Source organism: Bison bison, unplaced genomic scaffold, assembly GCF_000754665.1.
Source record: "Bison bison bison isolate TAMUID 2011002044 unplaced genomic scaffold, Bison_UMD1.0 scf7180017864192, whole genome shotgun sequence".
In the NCBI taxonomy this organism is placed as follows: domain Eukaryota; kingdom Metazoa; phylum Chordata; class Mammalia; order Artiodactyla; family Bovidae; genus Bison; species Bison bison.
In genome coordinates, this window is record NW_011494764.1 from 4,032,393 (window position 1) to 4,047,361 (window position 14,969).

The 14,969-nt window shown below is 59.1% G+C and overlaps 4 protein-coding genes across 5 annotated transcripts in view; 2 read left to right on the forward strand and 2 right to left on the reverse strand.

Moving 5' to 3' along the window:
- Positions 1-480, forward strand: part of VPS9D1 (VPS9 domain containing 1) — an 8,872-nt gene extending 8,392 nt beyond the window's left edge. The window contains 1 exon segment of the mRNA XM_010843985.1: positions 3-480. The gene's annotated coding sequence lies outside the window, so the exon portion shown is untranslated.
- The window catches only part of ZNF276 (zinc finger protein 276), a 28,443-nt gene extending 24,799 nt beyond the window's left edge, over positions 1-3,644 (reverse strand). The window contains exon 1 of the mRNA XM_010843939.1: positions 3,497-3,644. The gene's annotated coding sequence lies outside the window, so the exon portion shown is untranslated. The remainder of the gene's footprint in view (positions 1-3,496) is intronic.
- A 102-nt stretch (positions 3,645-3,746) lies between these two features.
- Positions 3,747-7,383, forward strand: SPATA2L (spermatogenesis associated 2-like). Its single transcript, XM_010843942.1, has 3 exons — positions 3,747-3,803; positions 4,012-4,315; positions 6,013-7,383. The coding sequence occupies exons 2-3, from the start codon at positions 4,013-4,015 to the stop codon at positions 6,937-6,939; spliced, it is 1,230 nt and encodes a 409-aa protein (XP_010842244.1). The 5' UTR covers positions 3,747-3,803; position 4,012; the 3' UTR covers positions 6,940-7,383.
- Positions 7,384-14,531, reverse strand: CDK10 (cyclin-dependent kinase 10). 2 transcript variants are annotated; one of them, XM_010843941.1, is made up of 13 exons: positions 14,409-14,531; positions 12,234-12,306; positions 11,545-11,616; positions 10,801-10,903; positions 10,578-10,659; positions 10,403-10,470; positions 9,922-9,974; positions 9,704-9,773; positions 9,098-9,157; positions 8,628-8,751; positions 8,417-8,556; positions 8,191-8,243; positions 7,384-8,001 (listed from the first exon to the last, which is right to left on the reverse strand). In XM_010843941.1, exons 1-13 carry the CDS (start codon positions 14,487-14,489, stop codon positions 7,895-7,897), a joined length of 1,086 nt encoding a protein of 361 aa, XP_010842243.1. In that variant the 5' UTR covers positions 14,490-14,531; the 3' UTR covers positions 7,384-7,894. The 2 variants fall into 2 exon arrangements, 1 of the variants encoding a protein (XP_010842243.1); XR_825613.1 differs by having other exon boundaries at positions 7,956-8,001; positions 8,191-8,332.
- Positions 14,532-14,969: the final 438 nt, after the last annotated feature.

Consider the following 14,969-nt stretch of genomic DNA (forward strand, 5'->3'; position numbering starts at 1 on the left):
AGGCCTCTCTGCTCCTGGTAGGATGAACATCCTGGCGGCTCGGGCCGCTGACAGTGTGAGGACTGAGGGGGCTGTGGGCCTGACCGAGGGCAGCTCTGCTCCCCTACATTTCTGTGACGTTTGGAGCCCCCTGAGCCAGGTTGTTGTCTGAGTCAAGTAGAGAGCTGATCACCCCCATAGAGGCCCGAGGCCCAGGTGGGTTCAGACCATGCTGTTTATTTATTGGACACTGACCACTGTGTCCTGGAGGCCCAAGTGTCCCCAGGGCATCTACCCATGTCTGGGATCTCTGAGCCACACTTCACCTGGCGGTGGGCATGGAAATCCTGAGACCCCCACCAATCCCCACCCCCACTCAGCCCCTGTGGGGTCAGTGCGAAGCCTGGGTCAGCACCTGCCTGTAGCCCACCACCTGCCCACAAACTGTTACAGGCCCCTGGGCAGCCACTGACCCAACTGGAAATAAAAAGGTCACTGGCATCTCCCTCTACGTGGCTCATTTGCTCCCCACCCCACTGGCCAGCCCAAGGCCTGGGCAGTACAGCCCAGTTCCTGGCTGAGCAGCAGGAACCAGACAGTCCCAGAGAGCCCAGGGGGCCATTGCCAAACTCAGCCTGCCTCCCAGCCCTCTGCCCAGGAGTGGGGTCTTGCAGGGGCCACTCGCTCTAGCATTAGACACTCTGTGGGGCCTAGTGGGTTGGTAGGGTCAGAGGTCATCACTGGGCAGGACCTAAGCCTAGAGCACTTATCCTGAAGAGTTCTCTGGAGTCAGCTTTGCTCTCCAGGTGGGCAGCACACCCAGGGGCTCCTGGAGAATACAAGACAGGTGGCCTGGTCGCAGCCCCAGACAGCATCTGCCAGGGAAGGAGGTGGGTGGTTTGCCCCCCATGGCAGAGCCTCGGCCCCCTACCACGGCAGAGGCCCATCATGGGAGGAGTGGGCAGGTCCCTAGGAAAGGCTCAGTTGGACTTGACTGTCCATCCTGTGTGCACAGTATCCCAGGGCTCTGCAGGAGACCATGAGGAAAGTGAGGCATGAGGAGGTGACTGCCTCCTCCAGGCCACACCTCCCAGAGCAGAGCTGGCTTTGAGCCCAGCAGGTTGACTCCAGAGGCCAGAGGGTACCAGTGGACGTAACCTGAAGAGCAGGCACAGGCCCAGTGCACTGGGACAGCTGTCTGTCTCGGGAGCCTTTGTGAGCAGGAGTCCCCTGCCCACCAGCACCCCAGGAACAAACAAGGAGGCACCCACCCACTCACCCTGCCCTGCTCTCAGAACTTGCGGCCTCTGAATTCCTGCCCTTGTCTCCCACCCCTGCCCTCTCCAGAGGAAAGCCCCCAGCCCTGGACACAAGTCCCAGCCAGCTGTGAAGCCTGGGGAGGATGACACCCCTGGTCCAGGCCTTGGTGGGGACATCTCGAGGATGGGACTGTAAAGTCTCCCTCACAGAGCAGGTGAAGGTAAATGTGGGTCTCAAGCTAGGCCTGACTGGGAAGGCCCCTTCCCCTGATCAGACAGCTTTCCTGCTGGTTATTCTGGGCCAGTCCTTTAGCCTCTCCCAGCCCGTGGCCCTCCATAGAATGAGTGAATGATGGATTCTTCACATAGAAAATCCTGCAGATCAACAACAAGAAAAAAGCCTTGTTCATAGACAGGCTATGAACAGTCTGTCTTCAGAAGAAGAAATTTTAAAAGCTAATCAGCATAAGAAGTGTCTGAAATCATTTTAAAAATCAAGAAATACAAAGTAAAACACAAGATAGGAAACCTAGGCATTGGACTGGCGAAGATAAGGTGGGAAAATCCAGAGGGCAGTGCTACCTGGGAGACAGGGCCACACGTAGTGTGCAGCATGCTGGGCCGAGGTAAGTATCAACTGATCCTCTCACCCACCTACTCCACTCGCGGTTGTAGCCCAAGGTCACAGGAGGCAGAGCAGCCTGCTGGGTGACAAGCCAGTCCACTTGGTGGCTTAAACACAGGACAGCCATTTGCTTTGCTGTAACTAACTAGATGCCATAACAAAACACAAACTGGGGAGCGCAAAACAACAAAAGTTTACTCTCCAAGTCCTAAAGTCTTAAATCAAGGTGTCCACAGAACCATGGGCTGGCAGAGTGCCAGACAGATCCCTTCCCTGCCTCCTCCAGCTCTGGGGGCTCTTGTAACCTCTGCCCGTGGCTGCAAGTCTCTGTGTCCATCATATGCCTCCTCTTGAAGTGTGTAACCTTCCTCCTCGTAAAGACACTGTTCTGACTTGGCTTAGGGTCCACCCTCATCCAGTCTTACTTCGTCTTAACTTGATTATATAAGCTCACATTCCCAGGTTCTGTGGAATTTGAATTTTATCTAGCCCCTCATACAGTTGCTGGCATCCCCCAGCATGTGACTAGGTTCCAAGAGTAAGCATCTCAAGACAACAAGGCGTTTTTGTGACCTAACCTAGGAAGTCACACACTGTCATTTTCATTCTGTGTCCTCTATGGAAGGACGGTGCCAAGACCTACCCAGGTTCAAGGGTCCCACCAAAACAGGGGCCTGCTCCCTGGAGCAGCACACACAATCCAGAGAAAGCACCTGCAGCCACTGAGGGCCCAAGTGGAGCAGCAGAGCAGGACACGAAGCAGAACACTGTCCACACATGGGCCTGCACATTGGCAACAATGTGCTCCAAGGGTGTGTCCACCGCATTCAGCGATCGCCTTTGTGGGGGAGGGGCGCCGTGGGCAAGGCCATAGGAGATGCCACAGAGCGGCAGGCGCTGTGCACCCACCATAAACCACTGTGAACTGAGGAGCGTAGAAAGCGCAGCTGTTCTTCCTTCACACAAGGATGCACTTGGAGGTGTGCGAAGTCAGATGTCCCTTCAGGGTTGATGCAAGCCCGGAGGGGGCTGAGTCAAGTAAACAGTAAGTGAAAGATTGGAATGTTCAGCGGTGCTCGGCAAAACACCGCTCGGCTCAGATTCCCTACTTGGTTATGATATTCTTCTCAAAGTATAGAAATTTTTTCCCCAGTCAGGTCCCACTTGGCGTGGAGAGGTTAGAGTCCCAGAAATCGCGGAGCCTTGCCCGCCCAGGGAGCGAACCCCTCCCTCACCCTTCCTCCACACAGTCTTAACGGTGAGTTAGGCAGGAAAACCAAAATAAGGAAATTGTGGCCCTTCTGGGCCTGGATGCTTGGAATCTTTGACCGAGTCAAAGAGGCCCACGTTGCTGTTCTGTTTTTTCTTTTGGGAGGCACGCACAAGGAACTTCCCAGCCCACGAATGGAACCCGGGGCCCCCAGCAGCGGAAGCGCGGAGTCCTACCAAATGGACCACCGGGTTGCTATTTAAAATCACACGGAAACGCACGTCTGGCGCCCACCTTGAGCGCCGGCTCCGCCCTCTTCCCCATGTCTGTGTCAGGCCACGAGGAGGGTCCCGCCCCCTCGGGGTAGCCCCGCCCTCAAGATTCGTCCCGGGACCCCTACGTGCCCACGAGGAGCCCCGGTACCTGCTTCCCTGGCGGCCTAGCATTCCCAAGGGACCAGCTCTGGCAGTCTGCCCCCGCGGCAGGAGAGCGCCCCGTGCCAGCCTGGGTGGGAGCGCCCGCTGTGCACCCCTCACTCCGCCCCGCGGGCAGTGCAGGTGCGTTGCATTAGTGCTCCCCTTCCCCGACCAGGCCCCGCCCCCGAGGAGACTCCGCCCAGAACGTCAGGGCCAAAGCCGAGGGGCGGAGCCGCCCCCAGCGGAAGCGCGCTATTGCCTGCTGAGAAGCCCGAACCGAGCGGCTGGCGCTTGGCACCGCTGGGGGCAGATAGGTAGGGCGGTGGGCTGCTGGGCAAAAGCGGATTTCTGCTTGGGAAGGGAGACTCAGCTGGCGCAAATCTCCAGAGAACAGGGTGCTGTGGACAGCAGGGGCGCTCAGCTGGGGCTGAGGGGGTACTGTGGACGCAGGCGGGGACTCTGGAGGCGCGGAGCGCGCAGGGAGGGGCCTCTGGCTGCTGACACCCTACTCCTGCCCGTCAGCATGGGCAGTAGCTCACTGTCCGAGGACTACCGCCTGTGCCTGGAGCGGGAACTGCGGCGCGGCCGCGCGGGCGTGTGCGGGGATCCATCGCTGCGGGCCGTGCTCTGGCACATCCTCGTGGAAGACTTCGACCTGCACGGGGCGCTGCAGGATGACGCGCTGGCACTGCTCACCGACGGCCTGTGGGGGCGCGCCGACCTGGCCCCCGCGCTGCGCGGCCTGGCCCGTGCCTTCGAGCTGCTAGAGTTGGCCGCCGTGCACCTATACCTGCTGCCGTGGAGAAAGGAGTTCACAACCATCAAGGTAGGGTGCCGGGCCGCATGGAGGTTCCCTGCCCCGGCTACTGGGTGCTAGGCACCGCCCGGACGGGGGCTACCGTTGGGATGAGGGACTGCAGGTGTCCACAGAGCCAGATGGGTTTCAGAGGGCTCAGTGTGCCAGTGTCCTGGGAGTGTTGGAGCATCTCTTGGCTGAGGTTTCCCTTGGTACTCCTAGGGCTAAGAACACCTGTCTGGGTACCTGCCTTCTCAGGGAATCCTGCCTCTTAAAGCTTGTATCGCTGCCCTAAGAGCGGCCTTGTGGCCTGTTACCATAGAAACCCTAGGACAGGTGCATGGGAAGGATCATTCTATGATCACCCTAATCCCTCCAGGATGTGGGCTGATCCCGTTTGTAGAGGAGGACATAGGGTGGATGTATTTCCTATGAAGTAGGCAGGGGCTGGGGGTACCCCTGCATGCCCTAGGGGAGCTGGCCTAGACAAGAACCTTAGCTCACCCCCCAGCCTGGGTAGAGGCTGTGCCCAGGGCCGGCCTGGCCCCTCCAGGTGAGCTGCCGGCTGGCAGGAGGGGGCAGGCTGCTTTGTGCTCCGGAGCTAATTCAGAAGAGTGGGAAGATAATGACGTCACTGGGCACGTGGGCGGCTGCCTCCGCTGGTTGTCATGGCAACAGCAGCCTCTCTCAGGGACAGTGAGCTCTGGGGCTCACCGCTCCACCGGACATCTGCTAGGGCTTTCATTCATCCATTCTGACCAGAGGGCAGGATCCAGCCCCACAGGGGCCAGGAGCAGAATGGGCAGGCCTGTTCTTGAGACGCTAACTGGCTTCAGTGTTGAGCAGACCTGTATGGGATCTGCTGTGGCTTGGGGCAAGAATCCATTTCTTCCTCTGGGAAGCAGACAAAAGAACAGTCCAGCGTAAGGTCCATTGTTGAGGGGTGAAGGCACAGCCCTGGGTATAATCTTACACACAACAGCTCCCCCATGTGTGGCTCTAAGCAGAGCACTCATGAGGTCCCAGATGTCACAGACTTGCAGACACATGGGAGACACAGATCACCATCCTAGGAAACTTTTAGTTCCTCTGCAGTCTGGAGCCTCCCAAAACTACACATTCCATCCATGTGGTGGGAAAGCTACACAGCCCTCTTTCCTAACAAAGAAAGCTCTCAGAAACTGCAAAAGTAGAGCTCAGAATAAAGTGTTTAGGTGGCTACCTGCTCAGAGAAGCAGAAAAACACCTCTATTTTTTGTTTGCATAACCAGACACTCAGCAGGTACACAAGAAACTAACTAGAGGAGCAAACCTCTACAGGTGACAGGAGGTGGAAGGGACTCTGATGCAGGCGAAATGTATCAGGCTTTTAAAAAAGATTGTGACGCCTAGGCCTGCCTCAGCCAGTAATGTTAGAACCTCAGGGGTGACCCGAACACCTGTTTTTTTCTTTTTTGGCTGCACAGCTTTCGGGATGGATACCAGTTTCTCAACCAGGGACTGAACCTGGTGGAGGGAGTAGAGGTGGACATGAGATGAATGCATCTCCTATGAAGTAGGCAGGGGCCGGGGGTACCTCTGCATGCCCTAGGGGAGCTGGCCTAGACAAAAACCTAGCTCACACCCCCAGCCTGGGTAGAGGCTGTGTCCAGGGCTGCACCCCCTGGAAGGGAGCTCATCGGGTCTGCGGGAGCGGGGCTGCCACCAACTGACCCCCTCCCTTGCAGACGTTCTCCGGGGGCTACGTGCACGTGCTAAAGGGCGCGCTCTCGGAGGACCTCCTCATCCAGAGCTTCCAGAAGATGGGCTACGTGCGCAGGGACGCCCACCGCCTCATGGTGGCTGCCCTGCCCCCCGCCCGCCAGCTGGTGCAGGTGGCCCTGGGCTGCTTCGCCCTGCGGCTGGAGTGCGAGATCCTGGGTGAGGTGCTGGCGCAGCTGGGCACCAGCGTGCTGCCAGCTGAGGAGCTGCTTCAGGCACGGCGGGCCAGTGTGGACGTGGCCTCCTGCGTGGCCTGGCTGCAGCAGCGACTGGCCCGCGAGGAAGAACCACCACCCCTGCCCCGCCGTGGCTCCCTCACCGGGTGCCAGGCCCGGCTGGACCTGTACCGGGACATGCAGGAGGACGAGGGCTCAGACGAGGCCAGCCTGTACGGGGGGCCCTCGCCCGGCCCTGACTCTCCCACCTCAGAACTGGCCTGCCAGCCTCGGTTCTGGGAGCAGAGTGCCAGACTGTGGGGGGCGGGGGGCGGGCCATGGGAGCCGGCTGAGGCCAGCAGCCCCACCTCCGGGGCCTCAGAAGAGGAGGAGCCTCAGCCCGAAGCCTTCTCCTTCCTCTCACTGCGTAGAGAGCTGCTTAGTCGGCCTGGGGACCTGGCCCCTCCCCATGCCCCTAGAAGCCCTGAGCAGGCCAGCCCGCCACCCGTCTCAGAGCCCCCTGGCTACCAGATGCACACTTGCCTGGCCCCAGGAGCCCTGCCCGCCCTCTGCTGCGACACGTGTCGCCAGCTGCACGCCGCCCACTGTGCTGCCCTTCCCAGCTGCCACCCCGGCCACAGCCTGCGCACCCTGCGTGGGAACAGCCAGCGGCGTCTGTGGCTGCAGCGAGCCCAGGTGGACGCCCTGCTCTACGACAGCCCTGTGGCCGGGCCCTAGACCCACCTGGCCCCAGGGCAAGGGCTCTCCGGAGAAACTCCGTGGTGCTTTTCTGGGGCTTGTCCCACCTCAGGCCCCGCCCACTGGCCACCCTGCTCCTCCTGCCATGTGGAGTCTGTACCCTACCAGGTGAGGTGGGGACTCACCCTCCATGGACAGCTCCCCGCTGGTCCCACCCCCGACTCTGGAAGGCAGGGTGGGAGACCTCAAAGGCTGCCCACCCCAGATCCAGTGGTAACGGCGCACAGATGCCAGCAGCCATCCCCAGCTCACTGGACTGGGGGTGCTCTGCCCACCGGGATTCCTGGGGCAGGTACCAGTCTTCTGTGGGCCTCTGCTCAATGGTGCCCCCACCCCAGGCCGTCTGCCCCCCTCCCCCAACACCTGTCACGTCACACAAATCACAACCTCCAAGTACATTAAAGGACACTGGCTCCAACCGCGTCTGAGGAAAGCGTTTATCTCTCGAACCACCCCCATTCCCCATGGGCCTCAGAGAAGGGGCGTGGGCACAGGGCACAGCGCAAGGTTCTCACTCTAGGGGTCACAGAGCAGCTCAGACTCAGTCCACATCTCCATCCCTTCTACCCTCTCCGTGTCTCCCTAGCCCCACCAGGGGGTCACCTTGGCCTCTCCATTCCAGGCAGATCCTGCAGATCAACTGGGGACAAAAGTGACCATACGAGGTCTGAGGTCTGCTTGTCCCAAGCCAGCAACACCTGCTGAGACGGGCTCAGCCAGGTTTCCTCCTGGGAACCGAGGGCCTGAGGCCTGGCCACAGGTCGGACCCAGCCCAGCCGCAACGTGGAGTCACAGCCCGGTGGGCCGGCCTCTGGGTGGCTGGGCCCTCAGAGTGTACCGCTGGCATCACCCCAAGGTCCACACTCTGCTGTCCCAGGGCAGAGGTGGGCAGGGGCACAGGAGGCGACGTACTCAGCTGGAATACCTCCACCCGTCAGGGTCTGCCGCGCCGGCTCTGGCTCTCAGTGCCCAAGGATGTGGCCGGAGTGGCACGCTTGTTACGATGGTGGGGGAAGGTGGGCATGAGCTCCGGCTCGCAGGCTGGGGGTGGGGGGAACGGACTGCATCAGCCTTGAGTGAGGGAAGGGCCCCACGCTACCCTCTGCTCCCCTCCTGAGCCTCCCTATGTGGCCCAAAACAGCCCCTACCCGCCTGGGCCCCACCACCCACCTGCCTTAACCCCCACCCTACACAAGGGCCCCCGGCCAGGTGCCAGCGGGGAAGACTCACGCAGGGGCTTCTCCTTGAAGTAGGAGCTCTCCAGGCAGTCACCGGCCGTCGCCCTGGAGAGGAGAGCTCACTGTTCACAGGGCCCAGGCCCAGTCAGGCTTGTCTCCCGCACGGCTGCCCCGCAGAGCGCCCCCTGGTTCCCCTCCACACAAGAGAAAGTTGGGTAAACCAACAGAACCCCACAAAATCGGGCCTGACTCATGCACGTGTGGGGCTCTCTCAGCACCTTTTCTTAGGGTCGTACATGAAGAGGAGGTTCATCAGGCGCAGGCCAGCCTCTGAGAGCCACGGGAACTTATGCTTCAGGTTGTTGTAGGGCTGCTTCCGCAGGCTGTACTGGCTGGCCAGCGGCAGCTGAGAGAAGCCCTGTGGGGAGGGGCCGGTAAAGGCCAATGGCCAGCAGGGGCAGGAGGGAGGAGGGCGGGGCTGGCACTCACCGGCCAGATGTTCTCACTGGGGGTCCCCAGCAGCTGCACGATCAGGTCCACCTGGTGGATCTCGGAAGTGCCGGGGAGAAGGGGCTTATGGGCCAGCAGCTCAGCCAGGATGCAGCCCACCGCCCTGCAGAGGAGTGCGGGGTCTCCTCTCAGCTCCCTGGCTCCGCCTGGACCAGTCCCCCAGCTGCTGGGGCGGAGGCTGGGGGCAGAGCTGGGAGGAGGTCATGATGGGATGACCACTGGGGTCTCCAGCTGAGCCACGTGACCTGGCCTCAGCAGGCCTCTTATGGCCACGAGGGCAGGTCCTCAGTGATGGGGCTGTCTCCCTCTGCCTCTCAGGACCCCAGGCATAGGCCCATCTTCTTGGGAGCTGGGGAGACCCCAGCCCCAGAGCTGTCCACCCCCCCGCCCCAGGTCCCACAAGACCACCCCACTGTCTGAGAGGCCTGGGAGCAGCGTCCACCTCTCACCACATGTCGATGCTGGTGGTCTGCGTGGTGGTTCCCAGCAGCAGTTCAGGGGCTCGGTACCTGCGAACAGAAGCCCCTGCTTTGCATCTGGCAGTTCCTCTCCTCCAGCCTGGCCTCCACAGGGCACCCACCGGCCACCACCCTGCCCTGAGAGCCAGAGACAGCCTGGGATGAGGCAGCATGAACCTCAGCTATGGCTGTCCCTTCCACGAAAGCTTGACAAACATGCTGCTATTACTGGGTGAGCCCTGAGTGCTGCAGTGTCCTATGCCGGCCCTTCTACACAGGTGGGGGTGAGTGACAGCAGAACGCAGCCTGCCCTGAACCACAACCCGTTTTGCTTCAAAATGTCAAGTGAGAAGTAACTGCAGAAACCGGCGCTGTTCCCACACTCCAGTGGTGAAGCCATCTCCCCTCTGAGCAGCGCAAGGCCAGCTGGGGGCGGGGCTGCTTCAGGACAGAACAGCACCCCATCTGGATGGGCAGGTCCCTCCCCGTGACAGCACTGCTCTTTCTTGGCAGCTGAAAGACCTCCAAGATGCTCTGGCCACTTCAGCATGACCCACGCACACCCACCCAAACTTCCCCTGGTCTCCAGGGACTTACCAGAGTGTGACCACCTTGGGAGTCATTGGCTTCACTGGGATGCCATAGGCCCGGGCCAGACCAAAATCCGCTGAGATGGAGGCAGAGGGATGGGAGGGAGAGTGTCACCCAGGGAAAGCTGACCACTGCCACCTCGAGCCAGTGTGTAGTGTGCAGGGAGCTTCTGGAGACCAGCCTGCCACCCCAGTGCAGGGGCACTCATGGACCCCTGCACCCACCTGTCTTCACGCAGCCCTTATCCGTCATGAGCAAGTTAGAGACCTTCAGATCCCTATGACAGAAAGATAACACCAGTGGTTCCCAGAAACTCGCATGCAGGAACAAGGTTGTTACCGCTGCAGCAACACTCAGAACGCTTCCCCACACATCTCGTCCTGTTTGTACTTTTTAGAAGGAGGAGCACAGGTAATGCAAGGCCATTCAGTAGCTGGAAACAGCAGAGAGCTCTCAGTGACTTCCTGAGAGGTAGAGTCCTGCCCCTGGTGCCCCCCAGGGCCGCACGAGCCACCCTGCACAGGGAGTCCAGGTCCCTCCCCGGCCATCTGCCTGGCAGAGGGGAAAACAGGTACTATGCTGTCCCGCCCTCCCCTGGGACCAGTTACAGGAGCTCCACTGCCTTGAGGTTGCTCTACTCCCCTGCGTGTTGGTGCTGAGTCAGTCTAGTGGTCACCCCGCCCCCAAGCCACAAGCCCCGCCCACCTGTGGATGATGAAATTCCGGTGCAGGTACTGGAGGCCCCGGAGCACCTGCAGCACGATGCACTTGACCTGCAGAAGGCCAGGAGGTCTGCTTTTGGCACAATGTGCCTAACAACGGCTTGGGAAGCCCCCCACCAGAGCCCCCACTCCCGGCCACCCCAGCCCACGCCTCCAACCTGGGCCTCAGAGAAGGGTGTTGGCATGTTCTCCAGAAGGCTGGCCAGGTCTTGCTCACAGTAGCCCATCACCAGGAAGATGCTAAAGTAAGAGGGAGAAACGCATGCCACCTCCCACCTCCTCCCAGGTGAGCCAAGGGAGCCTCCTGGGCAGCAGGAAGGGAAGTAGGGAGGGGGCTGGGCAGGGCCTAATGTGGGGGCAGCAAGCAGACCGACCGCTCACCTCTCCAGGTGGTTCCCCACAACCACCTCCTTCAGCTCCACAATGTTGGGATGGCGGAGGCGAAGCAGCAGTGTGATCTCTCGAAGGCTGCTGATGGGGACCCCTGCAACCAGCCTGGCCTTGGTGACCCCATCTCTGCAGCTGGCCCACTCAATGACCCCACCCCTGCAGACAGGGACCCCTGACAGCCAGCTGCCTCGGTGACTCCCAGCCCTACCTGGCAGAACTCTGCCTGCTACTTCATGGAGAAGCAAGGCCATCCAAACCAGCACCTTTAACCCTCTCCTCCTCCATCAAACACAAGCAGCTCTCTGTACTGACCACTGTGTATGGCAGCCAGCCCCCAGTGAGCACAGCACAGCCCTGCACGCACAGGCGCCCAAAGGGCAGTCAGCAGGGGTGCGAGCAGCACACAGGGGCTACCTGCCCAGGCTTCAGTGGGAAAGCCCTGGGGAGGGTGATGCTGAGCTGAGACAGGAGAGGAGGCAGAGTCAGCCAGCAGGAAGGAGAGGACAGATGAAGGGAATGAACTGCACATGACTCAGGGGAACTGACGCTAGGGTGTGGAGGAGGGGTGATGAGCTGGAGAAGTCCAGGGGAGACAGGCAGGGCCAGACTGCAGCCCCCTAGAGACCAGCCTCCTTTGACCATCATGCAGGCGCCACTCAGGGAGCTCAGGCAACTTGCATCTTCCTAGACCCTCCCACTTGAGTGCAAGTGGTGCAGCGGCCCCTCCCAGCTCACCATCCTTCTCCTTGTCCATCCGCACTTTCTTCAGGGCGACAATCTCATCTGTGTGGGTATCCCGGGCCCGATCTGGAAGGGAAGCGCCTCCACAGTAGGATCCAGGCCCACCCCCTGCCCTCCTGCCACATGGGGGCACCCCTGCTCTTCTTCCTTGACTGCTGGTACCCTGTGCAAGCAATACTCCAACGCTGGGAGACAGGAGCTCCCTGGGGAGTCCCCTGGTTTGAGCAGATAGCGGGCCCCCAGCTAGAAGAGTCTCCCTAAACGTTTCCTTCTTAGAGTCGGAGTGCAGACCACTGCTTTGCGTTCTGTGGTTTCTGTGTTCTAACAGCAAATAATGTCCTTATCGTGAAAAAAGCAGCCTTATCTTTATGAAGCTGATCCCTAGAGCACTGTGGGGATTTGTGCAGCTTCCACACCCACGGCAGGGTGATACACACCGACGTCCCAGTGGCTGTGGCTACACTTCTGGCCACTGTCCCACGGTGCTACACTTGATCGTGTGATAGCGCCCTCCACTCACAGGGACACATGAACAATCTGATGCTTCCGTTCACTCAGTCGTAGTATGAAATCGACAGCAATTATACCAAGGATTAAAGGTCACCTGCACTCTCCTTCCAGCCCTGACACAGCTGCTGCCAGGACAGTCCCTGGGTCCCAGGCCTGCCACTGTAGCCACTCACATACGATGCCATAGGTGCCTTCCCCAATGCGATTCAGCTTCTCAAACTCCTTCACGCTCCGGCACCGTCCCAGCTGAAAGAGAGAGGTGCTGGCAGTGAGGGGATCTGGCAGCTAAGGGAACCAGAGATGGATACTGACACTTAAGCTGTTCCAAAGAGCCAGCACCTGTCCTGACCACACACTTGGGTTTGCGGGTGAGAAAATGGGGTGATGATACTGGCCAGACACTTTGAAAATGAAATCAAAGTCAGTCCAACCATTCCCTTTCAATCCCATGGTCCAGATGTGTGCTGCCTAAAAAGAGTAACTACCAGCCACATTTGGTTAAAATTGACTAAAATGAAACTAAGAGTTCATTTCTTCAGCTGCATGAGCCATGTGAAGTGTTCGAGGGCCCCATGCAGTTCATGGTGGCCACAGTGGACAATTCAGAAGACACAACGTTTCCATCATCACAGAAAGTCCACTTGAGCAGCAATGGTCTGAACTATGCTCTGGGCAATTCCCTGGTGGTCCGGTGGTTAGAACTCTGTACTCTCAATGCCGAGGGTGAGGGTTGATCCCAGATCAGGGATCTGAAATCCCACAGGCTAAGCAGTGTGACCATAAACAAATAAATAAACAAAGCTCTGGACATGAAAAAGCTTGAAGACCTTCACAAAGCATCTACCAAACACAGTGGCAGAAACTGTCTCCAACATCCATACATTACTTCTTCCTCTGCGTTATGAAACAATCCCAAGGGAACATGGCAACCCAGATGGTGGCCCGAGTTCCCAGTCTCCCTTGCAGCTAGGTGTAAACATGTGACTAAATTCTGGCCAGTACGATGTACACAGAGGGACAAGCACCACTTCCTGACCAAAGGAAGCTGGTTGCTCTTCACTCCTTTCTGCCTCCTGAGGCAAGCTAGGATTTGGTGGAGCAAAAACTGACAACCTGAGTGCCTGCAAACCTGTGTGATGTTAGGGGCACCAGAAATAAAAGTCCCGTCCTTAAAGCACTGTATTTTGGGGTCTCCAAGTTCTAGCAGAGCCTGTACCCTAATACACCTTCATCTGTAGCACTTCCTTGTGGGTCGTACAACATGCGGCAAGTTTCAGGTTCTAAACTGCCCCTCTCTTGACTCTCTGCCTCTATTTACCTTGCCCTCCATCTTGGGAAACCAAGTTAGGGTCACCTGGCTCCAAATGAACCCTTCCCTCATCCCATCCCAACCTAATTGCTTCCCTCTTTCCCCCTCTCTCTGCGGAACCCCTGGTGCTTCCTGTACACACTGCCTTTAGCGGGATTTTGCTCTTGCTGCTCCCTAGGTCTAGCAAGCCCACCTGCCTCCTCATCTGTGCATCCAAAACCTAGTCACACTTTCCCGCCCAGCAGAAATGCTGCCCCTTCTCAAAACTGCTTCCTGAGCCCCAGCTGAAAACATTTCTTTCTCTGCAAAATCCCCTGACACTTTGGTCTTGCAGCACTTACAATTGCGCACTTTGCACTGTCCTCGTCTAGGTATGTCTTAACTGAGATTAGTTGCTGCGTTTCGGTGAACAACGCCGGGGGGACCGCTCAAGGCTGGCTCCTGCGCTCACTCATTCAGTCTGTTACCGTTCTTACTGGACACTGACGCGGCCTCGCACAGCACCAGCAAGTAGTCAAAACAACCCGCCACCAGGGATCACACCTGCCCCTGCACGAGCCGTCTACCTTAGTAAAACCACTCGAAGCCCCTAAGCTTCACCCTTCTCACCTCTACGAAGGGTGCTCGAAAGGACTAAGTGACTGACACACGGAGAGGCCCCGCACGGAGCAAGGCACAAGCGGAGCTGCCGGGTCACAGACGGACCCCGCCCAGTGTACCCACAGGCTGGTAGGAGACACGTCTCCAACACTTCCCACGACTATTCTCCCCTAACACAAGGCGCCCGTCCCGGACGCAAAACTAAGAAACGCCCGCGCTGCAGCGCGCTCTTGACGAGGAGGCCGGCGACCTGAGAGCCGGCCAGTCCCCGGGGCGGACGCTACCCTCGAGGACCGCTGGGGTTGCCGTTCCCGCTGCTGACGTTCCTGGCGCTCCTGGCGCTCCTGGCGCTTTAGCGCGACGCTGAGGGCCCTAGTACGTTTCAGCCCCGCCCTGCCGCTAGCGAGGATAGAGCTACCAGAACAGACCCTCTTCGTACCCTGTGCTCTGGAGGCACCGTGAAGAAGCCTTCTTTACGGACACACTTCAGACGGATCTGCTCCGGCTCCGGCTCCCCCATGCCGAGAGCAGCCCCTCGAGCTTCCCATCTGCGCAGGCGCAGACCAGGGATCCTCTGCGCAGGCGCATGGCCTACTTCCGGGGCGTCCGCTCCTTAGCAACAGTTACCAAGGAAACCTCCCCAAGATCCCCGAGAACCTCAGTTTCTACGAAGCACTCAGACTACCAAGATTCTAGCTTTATTTTAGTTTTAAGTACGGTGGCTCAGACCGTAAAGAATCTGCCTGCCATGCAGGAGACCCTGGTTCGGTCCCTGGGTTGGGAAGATCCCCTGGAGAAGGATATGGCAATCTGCTCCAGTATTCTTCCCTGGAGAATTCTACAGACAGAGGAACCTGACAGGCTACAGTCTATACAGTCCATGGGGTCGCAAAGAGTCGTACACAACTGAGCGACACACACACATACACACACACACAGGCACGTGACTGCGCTGGCGCGCTGCGTAATGGCCACCGGAGGAGGAGGAGATCTGGGGGTT

Excerpts from the sequence above, each read along its gene's own strand:
- SPATA2L (XM_010843942.1), top strand. The coding sequence starts at position 4,013 with ATGGGCAGTAGCTCACTGTCCGAGGACTACCGCCTGTGCCTGGAGCGG. Across the intron at positions 4,316-6,012 it reads AGGAGTTCACAACCATCAAG|ACGTTCTCCGGGGGCTACGT; the intron begins GTAGGGTGCCGG and ends CCTCCCTTGCAG.
- CDK10 (XM_010843941.1), bottom strand. The coding sequence starts at position 14,489 with ATGGGGGAGCCGGAGCCGGAGCAGATCCGTCTGAAGTGTGTCCGTAAA. Across the intron at positions 10,660-10,800 it reads GTGGGGAACCACCTGGAGAG|CATCTTCCTGGTGATGGGCT; the intron begins GTGAGCGGTCGG and ends CTCTTACTTTAG. Across the intron at positions 8,557-8,627 it reads CCAGTGAGAACATCTGGCCG|GGCTTCTCTCAGCTGCCGCT; the intron begins GTGAGTGCCAGC and ends CCCTCCCCACAG.